Source organism: Macaca thibetana, chromosome 8, assembly GCF_024542745.1.
Source record: "Macaca thibetana thibetana isolate TM-01 chromosome 8, ASM2454274v1, whole genome shotgun sequence".
Classification (NCBI taxonomy): Eukaryota; Metazoa; Chordata; class Mammalia; order Primates; family Cercopithecidae; genus Macaca; species Macaca thibetana.
The window spans coordinates 9,702,247-9,720,617 of NC_065585.1; the positions used below are offsets into that span (position 1 = coordinate 9,702,247).

Below are 18,371 nucleotides of genomic sequence, written 5' to 3' on the forward strand. Positions count from 1 at the left end.
ACCCGGCCCCCAACCGCCGCCGGCCGGCAGTTAACGGCCGGCGCCTCACCTTGGTTCACCAGGCGCAGGGCGTGCGTGAAGGAGGGGTCCAGGGAGTCCTTCTCCGCCATCAGCTCGGGTAGGTACTTCTCCTCCATGCTCGCCGGCCGCCGGGCCCGGGACGTGGACTCCAGGCGCACGGGCGGCGGCGCCAGGCAACCCCCGACTCCGCCCGCGCCCCCAGCGGCGCGGACCCGGGGGCCAGACGCGGCGGCTGCGGCCAAGCCGGGCAGTCGGCTGGGAGGAGGCGGCGGCGGCGGCACGGGGGCGGGAACCGGCCGCTGAGCCCCGATCCCCGGTGGCCGCCGAGTGCCCAGCGCCGGCGGCCCCCGCGCTCCGGGCGCGGGCCAAGGAGGAGCGGGCGCGGGCGGCGCGGTTAGGCGGGCCCTCGGGTCGGGCTGGCGGCGCGCTCGGCGCCCCTGAGGCAGTCCACGAAGATCCCCGCCAGTCCCGCCAGCACCTGCCAGCGCCCGAGCCACAGCTGCGACCTACACGCCGCGCGCCTCCCCGCGCACTCTGAGCCGCCGCGCCGAGCGCCCAGCGCCTGCCGCCGCCCCGCCCCGCCCCGCCCCGCCCGCCCCGCCCGGCTCCGCCCCCGCCCGGCCCCGCCCCACGCCCGCCGCCCTGCCCCGCCCCGCCGCCCCGCGCCTGCGCACTGGCGCCCACCGCCCCACCGCGCGCCGCCTCCTGGGGCCGCTCTCGGCTGCGCGCCCGTCGGGACTAACCGGGCGTCTGCGAGAAGGGGTGCTTCAAGGGCCTCTCCCGCTTGCCTGGCGCCCACCTTTGGCCCTGAGGGTCGAGTGGGGAGCCCCACGACCCTCTTACAGCCTTCCAGATGCACGGACTGGGAAACTGGGGCTCAGAGAGGTCAAGTGGCTCGCCCAAGGTCACCCAGCGAGTGATCCTGGGAAGAGGGGACAAGGGTCGAGCTGGAGCTGGGAAGGGCGCCCCAGTTCGCCCCAGCCGCGCTCTGAGGAAAAGCAGCGGGACCGTCCTGCTCTCTAAAGCTCCGTGGACTTCTTTAAGTTATGTCGCGTTGCTGTCCCCTCGTATTCACAAGAGAGTAAGGCAGGGGCGCCGTACTTTCTCCTCTCCTGAGCTCAGAGGGCCAACCTCCTGCGATCCGCCAGCTCAGAGGTCTGTTACATAAAAGCGCGTGTCCTTCTGGGCGTCTTTGTCATCCCGACTTGCTCCTGGGTTGTCATTCTCTTAGGTCATAAACCGGCTGTGCCTGGACACAGCTGAGTGAGCCGCGTCTGAGCTCATCCGCTCCCGGGGAGAGGCCCTGGGACGCCCCGCCTGTCGGTGGCAATGCCCTCTGTCCCCTTCCGCCCACCCCCAACCCCCAGCAAATGCGCTCCCAGGCCATTTCATATTTCCCGAGGCATGTGGAATAAACGTCCCCCAGGAAGGCCAAGGACTTCAGTCCTTGCCCTGACGTTTTTCCTGCCTTCAAACACCCAGCTCAAGTCCCAGCCTCAATGTCACCTTCCCTGGACAGCCTATCAGGACCTCCCTGGCAAAGCAAGTCACTTCTCTGTGTCCCCCCCAGTTCGGTCAGAGGTCATTCACAGTCAGCTGTAATTCTGTTTTCAGTAGACCATGAACATCAGGGACAGAGCTTGAGTTTTGTTTTTGAGGGGGAACGTCCCCAGCGTGTCATACAGGGGGCAGGGATGGAGGGTACTGGAAATGTCTCTTGGAGGAGTAAGTCAGTGGCATGCCACTTTCAGCCAATGGCCTGAGGACAATCCCCACACTCCCCCAGGCAGCCCCCGCCCTCCCAGTGCAAATGGAGGCGGCTTTACAAACCTCGAAGGGAGTGGGAGGTGGTAGAAATCTTGGAAGCTCTAAGTCCCAGCCCCAGTACTCAATTGCCCTCACTCTCAAGGCCCCACTCCTCCCCTCCCCGGGTAAGGTGCCTTTTCAGAGTCCCCAGTAAGAGTCTTCCTCATGTCTCTCTTTAGTCTCAACTTGCAAGAAGCAGAAAAATGACACAGTTAAAAGCAAGGCCTCTGGGATTAAACAGCCTGGATTTGGAATCATGGCTGTGCTGCTCACTAGCTGTGACCTTGGGCAAGTTTCTTCACCTCAGGGTCCTCATCTGTCAAGTGGAGATGACAACAGAACCTATTTCGTAAGAAGTTCGTGAGAACAAATATGTTAACTCATAATGAAATACCCAAAACAGCATCCCGTGTATCAGAAATGCTGAGCTGATCTTTGCTTTGGGTTTTTCCCTGCTGCAGGGCTATCCTCTGGGCCTTCTGAGCCTCCCTCGCCTTCGCTTCAACTGTAACTCCAGGGACGCTGGGCAAACACCCATCTGTGGACTCCTCGCTGCTGGACATGGTGCTTCGCCCCAGCCCGGCCAACTGAGTGAAGGACCTGTGACCGTCGCACCTCTGTTTCTGACTTGGTCCCAGCATCAGACTTGTAGGCTGCTTGTGGCTGCTCTTCTCAATTCCAGGTCTGTGACTGGCCTCTCAGCCCCAGAGACAAAAAGGGCACTTCCCAAACCACCCTCACCCAGAAGGGCAGGAGTGTGGATGGCTGCATCCTGGCTGCTACCTGCCTCACTATGCCGCTTGGTTAATTAACTTGGAACCTGAGCTTCCCAGTCCACACCCCCAAAACCAGGGTTATGCCAGTAGTCCTGCAGGGCAACAGGAGGGACTCATAGGACAATGTCTTTTCCTTTTACAACTGAAGGGAAGCATACACCTCTGGCTTATATTCCTGTGTCATAGGACTTACATTCTATGGTAGGGTTCCCTGACAGCTGCTTGTAAAGGGGCAAAAGGGGACGGAGAATGTCTGGGATGAGGCTAGAAGAGGAGAATGGGGCCTGGATGTCCAGCAGCTTCATCGGAACACTTAGACTCTCTCTTCTCAACAGCTCTTCTCACTCTGCGTCTTCCATTCAGACCATCTGCCCCGGTGACAGTCCAGACCTTGAGGAGTCACTGTTTTTATTAAGTGCCAGCCCTGTGTTTACGACTTCGGATTCGCTATGGTTCTCTCAACACCCTGTAAGGAAAATTCTATTTATCACCACTTACAAAGAAGGAAACTGAGGCCTGGGGCAGTTTAATACTACCTTGCTTAAGGCTCCACAGCTGTCAGCGGGGATCCCAGGCCCACCTGACTCTCTGACCCTTCTTTCTCTCCCTTCCTGGTTCTGCCTTCCCAGGTAGCAATCTGGGACACTCCCGACTGGCTCTTCCTCCCTCCCTGATCTGAGCTGGCAGAGTCAGTCCGCCAACAGCTGTGGAGGAGGGCTATGCACTGGGAAACTGACAGCAAGGGCACTGAATCTTCTGCTCCAGACCCTCCTTCTCCGAGAAGCTTCCAAGAGGGCAGGTGCCAAGCGCTGTGAGTGCCCATGCGGGGTCCTCCAGGGAGGAGGGAGATGAATGTCTCTGTGAGATGCTCAGGAAATTGTCCCCACCCACCAACCTGGCTGTGGGGCACCTCCACGCCGTGCTGCACACTCTGCTGATCTTCATGTGATCACCGCCCTGCAGGCACTAACCCTCTGACCCTTTTGAAAAGGAGAAATCAGGTCTTGGGAAAGGTGGTGATTTTCCCACAAGCAGCTGCAGGTGGTACTCACACTCAGGTCTTTCGGCTTCCAGGCCGTAGGAAGGTCTCTCTAGAATACACCAGTACTCACTGAACACATACTATGGGCAGAGACTGCTCTGGGTACCGGGGACATAGCCATGGACAGAACAGACTTCTCCAAAGGCCTGTAAGGCCAGGGCACTGGGGCTGCGTACTCCATCTGCAGAGTCTGTGGTTAGACTGACCAGACGCCCAGGTCTGGACTGGAAGCCCCGCACTGCAATGAGGAACTGTGGCTGCTCTTTCTTCTCCCGTCCAGGTCTGGGACTAGCCTCTCAGCCCCAGAGACACAAGGGTACTTCCCAAACCCACCCCACCCAGTGACACTGGGCCATCTCAGAAAACACAGCAAGTCCCTGTAGTCCCAGCCCACCACCATGGCACTGTCTGCCAGAATCCACACCTGCCTCCTCTTCCCCCACTTACTGACTCCTGGGGAGAGACAGACAAGTCCCTGGCCTTTATGACACTAACTGCAATAAGTCAGACAGCTGCAGCAACTCAATGTCATCAGAGGTGACAAAAAATGTAGGGAGCGTGTCTATGAGGAAGTTTTCATATTTGCACAGGACAGCTGCTCACACTACAAGCTTCCTCTTCCTTTTGTTTAAGAAGGGTGAATCCTGTCCCAGTTACTCCAGACCTCTGCAATGCCGTTCTGTGAAGTCCTAATCCAACTGCACCAAAGGCCAGAGAGACCTCAGCTCGGCCCCAGCTGCCCTGCTTACTGTCCTCCTCACAAGATCATTTTGAGGTTGAAACTGAAGGATTAAGCTCACATAGGCACCACATGCATTTTAAAGCTTTTCCATTCTCCATCCTCTCCGCTCCAGTAGCATTGTTTGTGCTCCTGTTCACACTTGACATCTGGTCCTGGTCATCTGTGGACCCCTTTACCTTCACACTGTCCCCAGAGCCTGCTCAGCTGCCCAGCCCCAGTGCCTGGTCCAGAGGTCAGTTCACAGCAAGCACTCAGCATTCATTCTGGATCTGTGTCTCCTAAAATGCAGTCCCGGAACAGCACTGCTACCCAGCCATCTGAGGCCAGTGCATTTGTCATGTAAGACAGGCACCAAAAGATGGCACATCCTTACCTAGAAATCAGTCCTTTATGTATCAGGGAGAAAGACACCAAGAGTGTTCACTCTGAGCCCTGACTCCAGTCAGTTACAGCAGGAAATACTTTTTCAAACCTTGTAACTGTGGCTGAAAAGCCTTGACACAAGTTGGGGAGGACACAAAGCAACTCTTCAAAGTTTGGAGGCTTCACACAGTTCAAAGCCCAGTGTGGATCTGGAGTGCCTTCACCAAGGACTAGTTGGTCTGTGAGTGGCTCTCTTGTATTTTACTCAAACAAGCTCCAAAATCCTCCTGCATTCAGGTAGTCACAAGCCACCACTTTTTAGAGATGAGGAAACTGTTACTCAGAAGGTTTAAGTGACCCAGAGGTAGTAAGTGGAGAATTGGACACATGCTTGCATGCGTATACACACACACACACACACACACACACACACACACACTCCACCCAGTGTGAGAATGGGTAGAATCAGACCTTCAATCCCACTCACATATCTGAAGACACCTGTTTTTCTGTCTATATCCATCTGCCCTGCAAATCTATACCCTCCTCTTAGTATTTGGTGGATGGAAACTTCAATTTCTCTCGCCAGCTGTCTTCTTTGACAAGAGAATCGAGCCATCCTGGCTATCTTTCTGCAGCTTAAAAAAAAAATTTTTTTTTTAATAAAAATAAACCACACACACAGATATTGTGCACACACCCCCTAGTGGCCACATGTGGAAACACATGCCCTACAAAGTGTGCGTTGGGATTGATAACCGCTTGGGTTTGAGAAGAAAACCCCAGATAGGACTGCAACTCCATCCTAGGAAGGAGGATGGTGAAAGATGATCTTATGTGGAAGACAGTGAAAAAGGAAAAAGACAAAGAAAAGGTGGGGGAGAAAGAAAAGTGTGATGGAGAAAAAGAAGGCAAGAGAAAAAACGGAAGATTAAAGAAAGATGTATGGGAGGACAGAGAGAAAACAATAAGACAAGCTTAAAGGAGGGATGTTTCTCAATGTGAAGTCTTTCTCTGTTTCAAATATAACTACAAAAAGTAATAATGGAAAATAACATGAATTGGTGTGTCCAGGGTCAGCTGGCCATCCTGTATACAGGAGGTGGTGACAGGGTCCATATCTGACCCCATCACTGCCTGACTGGGTAATCTTTTCAGAATCCAAAGCTTTCTCTGTCCCTATTTCTGAGCTTGTAAAGGGTAGCTAATAGCAGTTGTTCTTTCCTATTTTATTGAGGTCTGATGAGAACAATAAAGATTTGCAGAGAAAACCCTGAAAAGTGCTCTAAGCTCTTGGACATAACCATCACAGAAATGTGTTTTATTATTTTTCTCAATGCAACAGAAACCCTCCATCCTTTGCTTCCTGGTCTAAAAGGTTATATGTGATGCTGGAGTGCCAAAGTACTTGCTGTATTTCAACAATGCATCAAGTTATCACCACCTCTAGTGCTTTGGAAGATGCTGTGATTTGGAAAGCGTTGTCGAAATGTAAAACATTATTGCCACAGTAGTAAAAATATCTGTGTCCATCTCCTAGCCCACTATTTCTCGTCAAGATGCATAGAGATACACACAAAACAATTCTGTCCACGTTAGTAGAATGTTTTACAGCAAAACCACACATACCTCAGTTTGGCAAAATAATCAGAAACAAAATATTTCTGTCAGTGGCAAGTTAGCCTTCGTGTCCGAACAGCTACCGAGGGGGTGATAAAGTGTTTAGTGTCCACTGCAAATGTGAAGACATCCAGGTCTCATATAAAAATGCCAGCTTGGGCTTCTGTTTTTCTTAAGAAAGGAAGAAACAAACTTACAAATGGGCTATGGAAAAAGAATGGACATAAAGCTGAGATTGTGGACTTAAGTTAGATCATTGAATTACAAGAGAAACATTTTTTTCTCAAAATTAAAGTTGACTTTTGTTGGTGACTCAACTGCAGACTTGCTGAACAGGTCCGTGAATTTCATTCTTTGGCATCTCTCTAGTGTAGCACTAGCCTTTCCACTAATATCAGCCCTCATCCACCACCATGTCTGGATTTATACCAAGGTGACACAGAATGCCTCAAAATCTATTGCTTGTTGTTACTGGAGAGATAGGGGTTACTGGTTATACCTGGGCAACCTCGATCGACTTTATCATGCCTCTGATGACAGCTGGCATGTGGAATGCTCCAGCTTCCTCTGGCAAATCTTATCCTGAGAGCAAATTCTCAGTCTTTGTAGCCATACTTGTTGGTCTGCAAGCAGCAGCAACTTAGATGTAGAAATTATCATGATCTGGGCACAGTTCAAGAGTAAGTTACCCTTGTGCGGTTGAGCCCACAAGTTAAGGAGTCTGACACCGCCGTGGGCCTGCCCCTAATGATCTGGGAGCTTTGGGGCAAGGCAGCCTCTTTGGGCCTCTCTTTCTGCACTTGCGAAATGAAGGCAATATTACCCCCTCCCGTGCAAACAGTTACTTTAGGACCTCCATGAGCTGAACGTGTTTAAAGTGTTCATCACAGAGCCTGACACTCCAGGGGCACAGAACGGGTGCAGCATCAGTAGAGCAGCACTGTCCAAAAATAATGTGGGCCACACGTGTAAATTTAAATTTTCTAGAAGCCAGTTGGCAATGTGAAAAGAAACAGATGAAGTTAGTTTCAATAAGGTTATTTAATCCAATATATCCAGAATGCTGTTTCAATATGTGATCAATAACTTTAAAATATTAATGATATTTTACATTCTTGCTTATATTGACTAAGTCTTTGAAATCTGATGTGTAGTTTGCACCTACAGTACATGTCAATCCAGTGTAACATTTTCGACACCTAAATTTTATCCAAACTATAAAATTGTGTGAAAAAAAAAATTCTTCCACTGCTTCCATTTTAAAATTTAACTTTAATTAATTAAAATAACATGAAAACCAGTTATTCACTAGTGACAGCCCCAATCCAAATGCTCATTAGCCACATGTGGCTGGTGGCTGTGGGATTGGGCAGTACAGAGTCAGAAGAAGATATTCTGGGAGGTGGATTAGAAACCCCAGCTGTAAGTACTTAACCAAGTAGGCTCACCCTTGTCTTAGCTTCCTCCCCATGAAGTCCCAGAGTAGGCTGCCCAGGCCTGGGGCAGCAGCTACAAGATGTCCTAAGTATGCCAGGCCGCTGCAATCTTTCTGCTTCATCAACCTTAGGGGGCCAAAATGGGCTGTGTTCATTCCACCCTGGGCATCATGACCTGATTCCAGGCAGGAGTAAGGAAAAGGGAAAGAGCTAAAGGGAAAATTCTCAGCACCTGTTGAGTCTGTGCAGCTGATAGGATGCTTTGTTGGAAGCCTCATCAAATGGCTTTTGCTTAAGTATCATTAACCAAACTATATCACACATGAACACCCTTATTTGCAAGGGGCAGAACTGGTCACTATGGTGTTTTCCCTGGGCACATCACATCCTCCAACAAAAGCAGCGTTCCTCAGTAAGGAATAGAGGATAATTGATGTTTAGGAAGCAACTGACAGCCTCTATCGGAGGTGGCATCTGCAATTATCATGACCACTTCAACTCCTGGCTCTATTACTACACAACTACCATCAAACTCTCAGATGATCTGGAGGAGGCACTCACAAACAATCTTTAAAGAAATAAAACAGTAGGGTTGTGCATTTTTTTGCTGGTTGAAGGAAACAAAACTCCCTTTCCTGCATCGCATCTTACAGTTCAGCCAGGTGTGATCCAGGGAATCAGAACAGACAGGAAAGGGAGGGCAGGAGGACTGGACTGCCTTTCTGAGTGGACTCTGGATACTAGGAAGAAGTAGAGTCTTCTAGGCAGAACAAGGTGTGGCGTGAGCAGGAAGTCCCTCCTTTGTGGCGCTGAGGGAGAAGCTGTGGCTCAAGTTAGTGCTGGATGGGGACTAGCTGTAAGCAACCAGGAGGGAGACTAGATGGAAGGCAGGTGTGCGCCCCCTGTTGTGGCCCTTCGTTTCTTACAGACACCAAAGATGTTTCCATGCGCTCAGCTGTAGCTTGGAGGTCTGTCTTGCGATGCTGACTTCCTGTGCTCTCGTCTCCCCACTATGCCTCTGCTCATTGATGAGCAGGAACAGATGCACTATGAACCTCAGTATCACCTAGATATGGTCTTGTTTCCTTTTGGAGAGTTACTGAAAACCTAAGCCTCACAGCGGGATCAATATTATGACCATTTCATAGGCCAGTTGTGAGGGTAAGATGAACGAATGCACGCAAAATGCTTAGTTTCCCCCAGCACATAGTTTCCAAAAAAACTTTTCTGAGGGTTTTCTTTTTTTTTTTTTTTTGAGACAGCATCTCACCCAGTCACCAGGCTGGAGTGCAGTGGCGTGATCTCGGCTCACTGCAACCTCCACCTCCTGGGTTCAAGCGATTCTCCTGCCCCAGCCTCCCCAGTTGCTGGGACTACAGGCACCTGCCACCACACCAAGCTAATTTTTGTGTTTTTAGTAGAGACGGGATTTCACCATGTTGGCCAGGATGGTCTCAATCTCTTCACTTCGTGATCTGCCTGCCTCGGCCTCCCAAAGTGCTGGGATTACAGATGTGAGCCACTGTGCCTGGCCTCTGGGTTTTTTCTTATCATGCTACAGTGAGTTTTGTGTTTTCTTTCCTGTATCCTATTATTTCATATATTGGTCAGAATCTTGGCAGGAAGGAAATGGTGCACTCAAAAGGAGTCATTAAAGAAAGTTTCATAAACAGCTATTTATAAGGTGTGGGCAGGGCAAAGAGATACAAAGGAAAGAGTTTGGCCGTCTAGGCCGCCAGTGGGAGACCTTCTCATCCTGTGCCTGAAGAGGCCAGGAAAGAGCAGATGTCAGAACCTGAGAGAGCTGTGGAGGTGGGAGCAGGCCTCCAGCAGGAACTGTAGCTGAATATGGAAGACACTAGCCCTGTTGAACAGGGGCAGATCCAGGAAGGAGCCAAGGCACTAAACACCCTGACCTCACTCTTCTATCCTCTGATCTCCTGCGAATGCCTCCCACTGGCTGAGTTGGAACTGAAGTCAGGGATTGGGGAGCCCAACTGATCTATTCCGTAAAGGTAAACCTCTCAGGGTAGAGACTGAAGTTGAAAAAGGTGGAGAGTAGATCTAGAGGAGGCAAAGAAGACCAAACCCCTTTGCAATGTGCTGTAATAAATAATTTTACCTTAAATATCTGGCACTGGCTTACTGGATTTCTACTCTGGTTAATTATGTTTTCTCCCTGCAGTGTTTGATATCCTCTTTCAGGTTATGCATACACGTGGCTTCTGGTTGAGAAGCCAGAGACAGAGAGGCATCCTGGTGCCACAGACAGATCACAGGTTCTGGGCTGTCCCGGAATTTCACTCCATGCCTCTCTCATTAACTCATCATGTGAGCTAAGACAGGTTAACAGGCCACTCTGAACCAAGCTCTCCAATCAGTATTACAGGAGGAAAAGTGGTCACCTCGCTAGGTAGTTGTGAACATTAAAGTGATGTGTTTTCTATGCCTCTGAAACCCTGTGGAAGCTGTAGGCATAATGGCTAGGAGCTCATGTTCTCAAGGTAGCATTTGTGGGTTCAAATCCCAGCTCTGCCATTTTTAGGCTCTGTGTCCTTGGGCTAATTACTTAATCTTTTGTATCTCAGTTTCCTTATCCACAAAACAAAGAGAAATTGTCCTCACCATGTAACATGATTGTGAGAATTAAATGTTCAATGACATGACAAGTAATTGGGACAGTGTGTGGCACTGGCCAACACTCAATGTCCCCAGTTACATGTAAAGCACCGAGCTGCACGCAGTGTGTGCTCAATACCTGTTGAACTCCCTTCCTCTTTCCTTTAAGGGAAATGTGAGGCCTGATCAGCACTGAGCACATGGACAGCGCCCTGTTGAACTCTGAGAGAACTTCTTCCTTTGCCCTGTTAGATCCAATACAAGCAAGTGTTTGGGGCATCGGAGCAGGAACAAAGGATACAGTAGGGCCCATGGATGGTGGCGCACAGTCCTCAGATGAGGGAAAGCACAAAAGCTGCAGCCCCGACGCCTCTGCCCAAGAAATAACTGGGTTTCATCCAAGTATAGGGCTGCCTAGCATAGCAGTTAAGATCCTAACTAAGGAGCCAGCTTCACTCTAGCGGTGTGATTTTGAGCTAGTTACCTAACATCTCTGTGCCTCAGTTTCCTCACCTGTACAAAGAGGATTACAATGGCACCTACCTCATCCTCAGTGAAGATGAATTTAGTATGTTTGAAAGTGCTCGAAACAGGACAAGCCATATAGTAAATGCTGTACAAAGATTTATTACATGAATAGAGAAATCTCAGTTCAGTAAACAAATTTTGTCCAATTGATTTCCCTAGTGTTCAGTGCTGGTCTGAGTACTGTCCTTTCTTGGGTGCTGAGATCAAACAAAAACTGTGCTTGTCTGTCCAGGATAAAGATAGAAAATGCTTAAGTCAGCAAAATCAAGAGGCCATACATTGATACGAGTCACTCAAATCCACTGTTAGCATTCTATAGCCTGAGAATAATTTGATTTTTTAAAACTCTCATAGACAAAACAAAGCCTTGCCAATATTTCCTGATCAAGGGATAATAGAATTAGCCAACTGGAATGAAATTCTTGCTCCCTCTTTACTGGCTTGTTTGTATGACTTGGTCAAGTTATTCCACATTTCTTTGGGCCTCCATTTTCTCATCTATAAAATGGGGATAATAATTCCTAGTCAAATATTCCTATAGGCATATAGCAGTTACTTAGTAAATGGGAGTGGTTTCCTTCTACCTTTCATCTTTGAACGTCTATGAATATGGAGAAAGTCTAAAAAACATCTAATTTTGGAGACTGAATTTCACAGAAGGCATCAGTTAGTCAAGCACCAACAAGTTCGAAGCCAAACATGCGTCAGGGTTTGTTTGTTTTCCTAACCAAGCAATGTGCGGCAGTGTTTCCTTCCTGTGCTAATCAGAAAGAAGTCTCTACTGCTCTACTTTGAACAAAAGGGCCGCTTCCTCGGAGGCATACCAGGAAATGCAGACTTTGGAGCTCAGCTTTTCAATGCCAAGTCATGTGATAACCTTTAGCAAGTGACAACTTTTCTAAGCCTCAGTTTCCTCAATGGTGAATATCGACTTCACAAAAATATTGGGATTGCCTGTAAGCTCATATCCCCTTGAATAAAATTAAGCTTCTCATCAAATCAAACAGACTGTATAAAGTAGGTAAAGAAAAAAATCTCCAGAAATTGCTCTTGCACTGATTTATTTTCTAGATTTTCTAAAACATAGGGAGGAATAAAACGTTATGTTCCGAAGAAATAATGCCACTTCTATTGAAGAAGCTGTTAAGTTTTAATGACATGAGAACAATTTACTTCAAGCAAAGGCCACAGAGATACACCTAATTCTGGAAAATTTGCTTCTAGACAGACTTTTAAAATTAGCCGAGAACCTGAGGCTGTGTGGGGAGAGCTGTCATGGTCAGTCATTGAATCGTTTCTCCAAGATGTCAAGTTTGCTCTTATAACAAGCCCCTCCATTTAGCCTTAGACCCCTTAGAACAAACAAAATCCCTGATTAAAGGATTGCTGTGGTCTTGTTTTTGCTTTTGTATCTCTACCTTTCATAAAATAGTTATCCATCCTCTTACAAATAGCTGTTATTCTTCTTCCCCTAGTCTCCAACTCTTATTCTCTTTCAGTGTTCTCTATCTCAATGAATGGCCTCTCCATTATTCCAGAAACCTGAATACCACTCCCTCCCCTTCACCCCCAAGGTGACTGTCAACATTTCCTGTTGCTTTTCCTTCTAAATATTTTGGGATTCATTGCACTTCTCTCTCCCTACTCTCTCTTCTCCACAGTCCTCTCACTGGTCTCATGCCCTCTGGCCTCCCTCTTGTCTGTTATCTACACTGTACCAAGACTGATCTTTAAAAATGCAAGTCTGGTTATTTCATCCTCACTTAAAACCCTCCCGGGGTCTCCAGTGCTGTTGGTTTAGATGAAGACCAAACTCTTTATTGAGCCAGGAAGGCCCTGTGCGATTTGGTCCTGCCTACTTTGACAATTTCTTCTAATATTACTCTAGCCACATAGATCTTTGGGTTTGGGGGAATGTATCATAAATGAATTGAATGGATGCTCCATAGCCTGGAATGGCTCCCTTCTGCTCATAGCATTAAAATTTAATATTCCTCTGACTCTGGCTATTAACCCATTTCCATCATTTCCTTCTGCCACATAACTCTCTTCTTTGCACCAGGAAAACAGTGCCTTCCTTGGCTGGTCTCTCTCCTGGGGGGCAGCACAGGCTTATATAGTTTCAAGTTCTGGTCCCTCTGTCAGAACTTCAAAATGTTTGACCTAAGAGTCAACATATATTCCACAACCTTAACCTATCAGCCTATCATACATGCACATGCATGCATGCATGCATGCATTTACACACAGATACACATACATGAGTACATGTGCACATGCACACAAGTACACACACCTACACTGCTCCCCAGATTGCAGCACCTAAGCCAGTACCTGGGCACTTACAAAGCTCAGTAAATCAGTGTAATAAATCAGTGTAGTCAGAGATACAGCAACTGTTTCTGAGCACTAGAAAAAATCTCATCGCTAGCGTCGTAACTTTTGTGTTCTTTTCCCTTGGTACTCATCTCTGTATTGACTCCAGTGTTTACTGACTGTCTGTGATGTGCCTGCTACTATTTCAGGCTTTGGAACAGGGTTCCTGCCCTCAAAAAGCATAGAATCTAGTGGAGGGGCATACCTACTACTTACTAGCTTCATGGCCTTGAGGGAGTTACTTAGCCTCTTGTGTCCCAGGTCCATTATCTTAAAAATGAAAATATCAGTGTCATCTTCACAGCATTGTTATGGAATGAAATAAACTAACATTTCAGTTGCTAAGAGCTCGCCTCATAAGACTGATGTGAAATATAAGGAGATAATACAAGAAAAGTGCTTAGCCGGGCGCGGTGGCTCACGCCTGTAATCCCAGCACTTTGGGAGGCCGAGGCGGGCGGATCACAAGGTCAGGAGATCGAGACCACGGTGAAACCCCGTCTCTACTAAAAATACAAAAAATTAGCCGGGCGCGGTTTGTGGGCGCCTGTAGTCCCAGCTACTCGGGAGGCTGAGGCAGGAGAATGGCGTGAACCCGGGAGGCGGAGCTTGCAGTGAGCCGAGATCGCGCCACTGCACTCCAGCCTGGGCGACCGAGCGAGACTCCGTCTCAAAAAAAAAAAAAAAAAAAAAAAAAAGAAAAGTGCTTAGAATAATAGGATGATATCCATCTTTAATAAATACTAGTTTCATATTTTTATTATGGTAACAAAGGAATGTAGAGTTGTTGATTGTAATAAGTTCTTTGAAAGGGAAAGACCAAGTGCAGTGATAAAGATGATTCAGGGAACATCTCAAAATTAGGTGGAGTGCTGAGGAAAAGGCCCTCTGACGAGGGAACCATTAAGATGTGAAGGAATTGACCATGATGGCCAGCAGAGGGCGAGGGAAAAGTCTGAGATGTGGCAGAGCAAAGTCGGTCTCCGGGACAGACAGTTCTGGTTCCAACACCTCTGCAGCTCTCTGACTGTGTGTCCTCCAGCCAGTCATGTCACCTCTCTGAGGCTCAGTTTCCTCATCTACAAAATGAAAACTACAGTGTTCATTATATAAAAATGAGGGATAGCAATAACAGAGAGAACATTATCAATGTAGAAGATTTTAAATAAAATAACTCATATAAGTCACCAAGCACCAAGTCTCTCACACAGTAGGCATTTAACAAATCATGGGGTGCTCTCTATCTGTCCATCTGCTCTTCTATGCTAAGCATTCTCCAAAATTAACGATTGCCTCCTGAGACCACACACATAACCAGTAAGTCAAGGGGCTTCAGAGCCATGCAGATCTAACACCAAACCCTGGGTCCTGCCCACTTCACCAGTCAAATCCAGAATCATCACAGTAGCTAACAAGTGGGTGGACCACTTCTTCTAACCCAGGCCTTTTTCATGAATGTTCTCACAATATCTCAGTAAAGAGGATTCTGTTTTTCTCCATTCCGTTCTTTTCTGAGACCTGAGCCTGCGCTAACTTGTTCAGTGATGGGGCTGCCCATGCATCCCTGAGGAGTTGGTTGCCCAGAGTGTCCCAGCCTGTTTCCTGTGTCCCTGGCCCATGCATGGACTCCTTCAGGAGAGGGCATTCTCCTATGTGCTCAGTCTCCTACACATACTGTGCTCAATCTTATTCTTGATTAGTTTTCACTTCTTTCAGAAAAGTACTGGATTGCTCCAGGCCACAGAAATCTGAAGTGATCTGAAAGTGACCTTAGCCACTCTTAGTCTTAGATCTCTTTTTATTAATTTATGAAAGATTTACCTGTTCAAGGGACTGAAATTGCACCTGCCTCCCTCCCTCCTTCCCTTCCCTTCTGTCCTTTTCCTTTTTCCCTCCTCTTTTATTCTTTTTCCTTTATCTCCCTCTGTGCATTGTACAGGTCTGGGGACTTGGTAAATTGTCAAGTCCTGATGACACTGCATGAGAGGCAAGGGAGAGGAGGAGAGACAATTCCAGTGATTCCAGCACAAGTGCATTGCACTGATTCCTCACAGCTGGAAGTAATACCTGAATAACCTCTGAGCTAAAACAGTACTTCTCCTGAAGAAGACATGTTTTCTGAAACAAGAATTAAGACACATTTCTGAGAAGAAAGCTGAGAAGATGTCAAGAGGCCAAAACATTAGGAATGTTGGGGTTGGGCTGGGGTCTGGGACAGTACTGGAAATAAGATTTTTGTGTAGCGTCTTTCAAAGGATATTATCATTCCTGTTTCACAGATAAAGAAATTGAACCCAAAGCTTTTTCAGCTTCTCAGTCAATGAGGCATTGCACTAAATGGTGAAACTTTTCCTTCTGAGAATTACCCCTATATGTATTCATAGCCTGTCTTCCCAGGCCCATCGTAAGACTTCCTGAGTTCACGTAACTGCTCATTTGAGCAGGGTCTATGTATGACCATGACCTCTCCTCATCACTCCATGGAGCCCCTCCTAGATATGGGCTAATTCCCTGAAATTCCCCAGACAAAGCTTTCATCTTATTATAATGTAATTGTCTGTTGACTTGTCTCTTAGCCCCTGGACTATGAGTTACTGATATGGTTTGGCTGTGTCCCCACCCAAATCTCACCTTGAATTGTAGCTCCTATAACTCCCACATGTTGTGGGAGGGACCCAGTGGGAGATCATTGAATCATGAGGGCAGTTTCCCTCATACTGTTCTCGTGGTATGAATAAGTCTCATGAGATCTGATGATCTTATAAGGGGTTTCTCCTTTCTCTTGGCTCTCATTCTCTCTTCACATGCTGCCGTGTAAGATGTGCCTTTGTTCTCCCTTCGCCTTCCACTGTGATTGTGAGTCCTCCCCAGTCACGTGGAATTGTGAGTCCATTAAACCTCTTTTTCTTTATTAAGTACCCAGTCTCGGGTATGTCTTTATCAGCCGCGTGAAAACAGACTAATATAGCCGCATTTATAGCTTGTCTGCTTCATGCTTGTACTCCAGGGTCTGGGACAGCCACATTTTTCTGCCCTTGTTCTCCCTTCTAAAGGTTCATTTTTCCTGTCCCCCAAGAGACACCACACTCCCCTCCTCCCTCCTGTGGCTCCCTCACACTTGTACTTGTTCCTCCTCTTGTTGCCATGCCCTTCCTGGAGGCAGTGCCCCTCCACTGGGCTGCCAGAGCTTTGGGCTTCCTCATGGCATGGCCGCCTGCTGCTCACTCAACCATCGCCTTTACTGGGCTGTCCTTTCCTGGAGGCCAGAGCCCAGATGCTCTCAGTAACTGTTAGCTGAACAGATGAACAAATGACTCATCACTGTTGTAGCCTTGAATTTGTGGCAAGTATTTCCATTAATAGGTTCAAAAAATACATTTTAATATAAGTGACTTAAGCCATCTGCCTGCATTTCATGTCCAACAAATTCATACTGGGCTGATTTGTTCTGAGCTGTGGTAGTTTAAAATGCAAAAGAAAAGAGAAACTAGTTATGAATAATCAGTTTTAGCATTTAGAAAAAAAATGCCTATAGCTATTATCTGGAGAATTTTTAAGGTGGTGGAGGTGGGGAAGGCTTTAAATACATGGTATACTTTCCTGTACTCATGAGAAGGATCAAGTTTCAGAGCTTTTGCAGCTCCAAGTGTGAAAGAGAATGTGAAAGTACTTAATAGTTTGTTATGTGTCAGATCTAGAAAACCAATTATGTAAAAAAAAAAAAAAAAAAATCATGTCCATTTGAATAAAAGTGAAATCTATGTGGAGCCAAAAAGCTGTTATTTTTCTTCTTCCCATAACTGGTATTCAGAAAATTCAGGTTATCATCTCTGCCTCTACTATGATCAGAATGTGTCTCAGTCATTCATTCAATTATCTCTTCAACAATCATTGAGCACCATGTGCCTGGCCTGAGGAGCAACAGGGAAATGGCTGTGGCTTCATGCAATCCTCCCAGTGCTTCTCCCTAAGGAAGACATAGATGAAACAAATAATCTCACACATCAAGATGGAAATGAGAAGTGGTGATAAATACTCCGAATGAAGAACAGTGGGTGGCCCATTTAACTCAGATGCTCAGGAAAGGGACAGGCTAGAGGGAGAACCCTTTGTCGTGAGTCCTCCACCTACCTCACTGGAGGCCTAAGACCTTGTGACTCATTGTCACGGGCCTCTCTTGCTTAATTGCTTCATCTTCAAAACGATGGAATATGGAATAAGGTTATTTCTAAGGTCTTCCTACCTCCAACAGTCTATGAGCTTATTTTATTAAATCTGTTAAAATAGACACCCTCTGAATATTTTCCTTTATTCTGATTCCATTATGAATCATTGACAAAAAACGATGGTGATTTCATTCACTATCCCAAAAACAATTGGGAATTATTTTTATTCTAAATACATACATATTTATTTAGCTCACATATGTTTTGTTATAATATTTGAAAACTGCATTCTTCTTCCACAGCATAATTTAACTTTGAAAAGGAGTTTTGTGTTACCAGGTAGAAACACAGAACAAAACAATTGATTGAAGACCATGAGGATAAAATTTCAAGGAAAGAAAAATATGGCCAAATAATCCACACTTGTTTTAATATCTATATAATCAACATCTAATAGATGACATTTCTGAAATTGTATAAAATAATCTATATTTCCTTAGGTATTCATGTCAATTGAACAGTCTTGTCACAGAATGAGTTCTCTGCAATCTACAATTAATTAAGCAAAGAAACAAATTGCTTAAAGATCTGTTGAAGAGTATCAACATCATTATTTTTCTAATACAAAGTGCTTTCCCATCCTGCATCTGATCCCATTTTTTTCCCCTCTATGGTACATGGCTGCGAAGAAATCTTTAAAACAGGCAGAGTCCTCGTAATACAATTTTAGTTATCTCTGGAATGTGTCTCAAATCCCTGAATACAGTCTTCCTCTTCTAACTGTTCTCTGAGTTTTCACCGTGGTGGTTTTGTTCTTTGTACCTAAGGTTTTGTTTTAAATTGAACAGAAATTATCTGATAGAAGTAACTCACATT

At 46.8% G+C, this 18,371-nt stretch overlaps 1 protein-coding gene and 1 long non-coding RNA gene across 7 annotated transcripts in view; one reads left to right on the plus strand and one right to left on the minus strand.

The window, feature by feature from the left end:
- The window catches only part of KHDRBS3 (KH RNA binding domain containing, signal transduction associated 3), a 201,778-nt gene extending 201,221 nt beyond the window's left edge, over positions 1-557 (minus strand). Inside the window, exon 1 of one of the 2 annotated variants that reach the window (XR_007728260.1) lies at positions 50-551. Coding sequence is in view for 1 of the 2 variants with exons in the window: in XM_050801567.1 (XP_050657524.1) it covers positions 50-137 (88 nt within the window). In the remaining variant the exon portion in view is untranslated. Of the gene's footprint in view, positions 1-49 lie in introns of both variants that reach the window. The other variant, XM_050801567.1, reaches the window with a different exon arrangement.
- On the plus strand, positions 41-9,055 carry LOC126961335 (uncharacterized). 5 transcript variants are annotated; one of them, XR_007728266.1, is made up of 5 exons: positions 41-118; positions 2,289-2,509; positions 2,939-3,071; positions 3,233-3,414; positions 6,096-9,055. It is a non-coding gene; the product is annotated as an uncharacterized LOC126961335 (long non-coding RNA). The 5 variants fall into 5 exon arrangements; XR_007728265.1 differs by lacking the exon at positions 6,096-9,055 and adding an exon at positions 2,007-2,183 and having other exon boundaries at positions 50-118; positions 3,233-5,408; XR_007728264.1 differs by lacking the exons at positions 41-118; positions 6,096-9,055 and adding exons at positions 715-1,176; positions 2,007-2,183 and having other exon boundaries at positions 3,233-5,408.
- Positions 9,056-18,371: the final 9,316 nt, after the last annotated feature.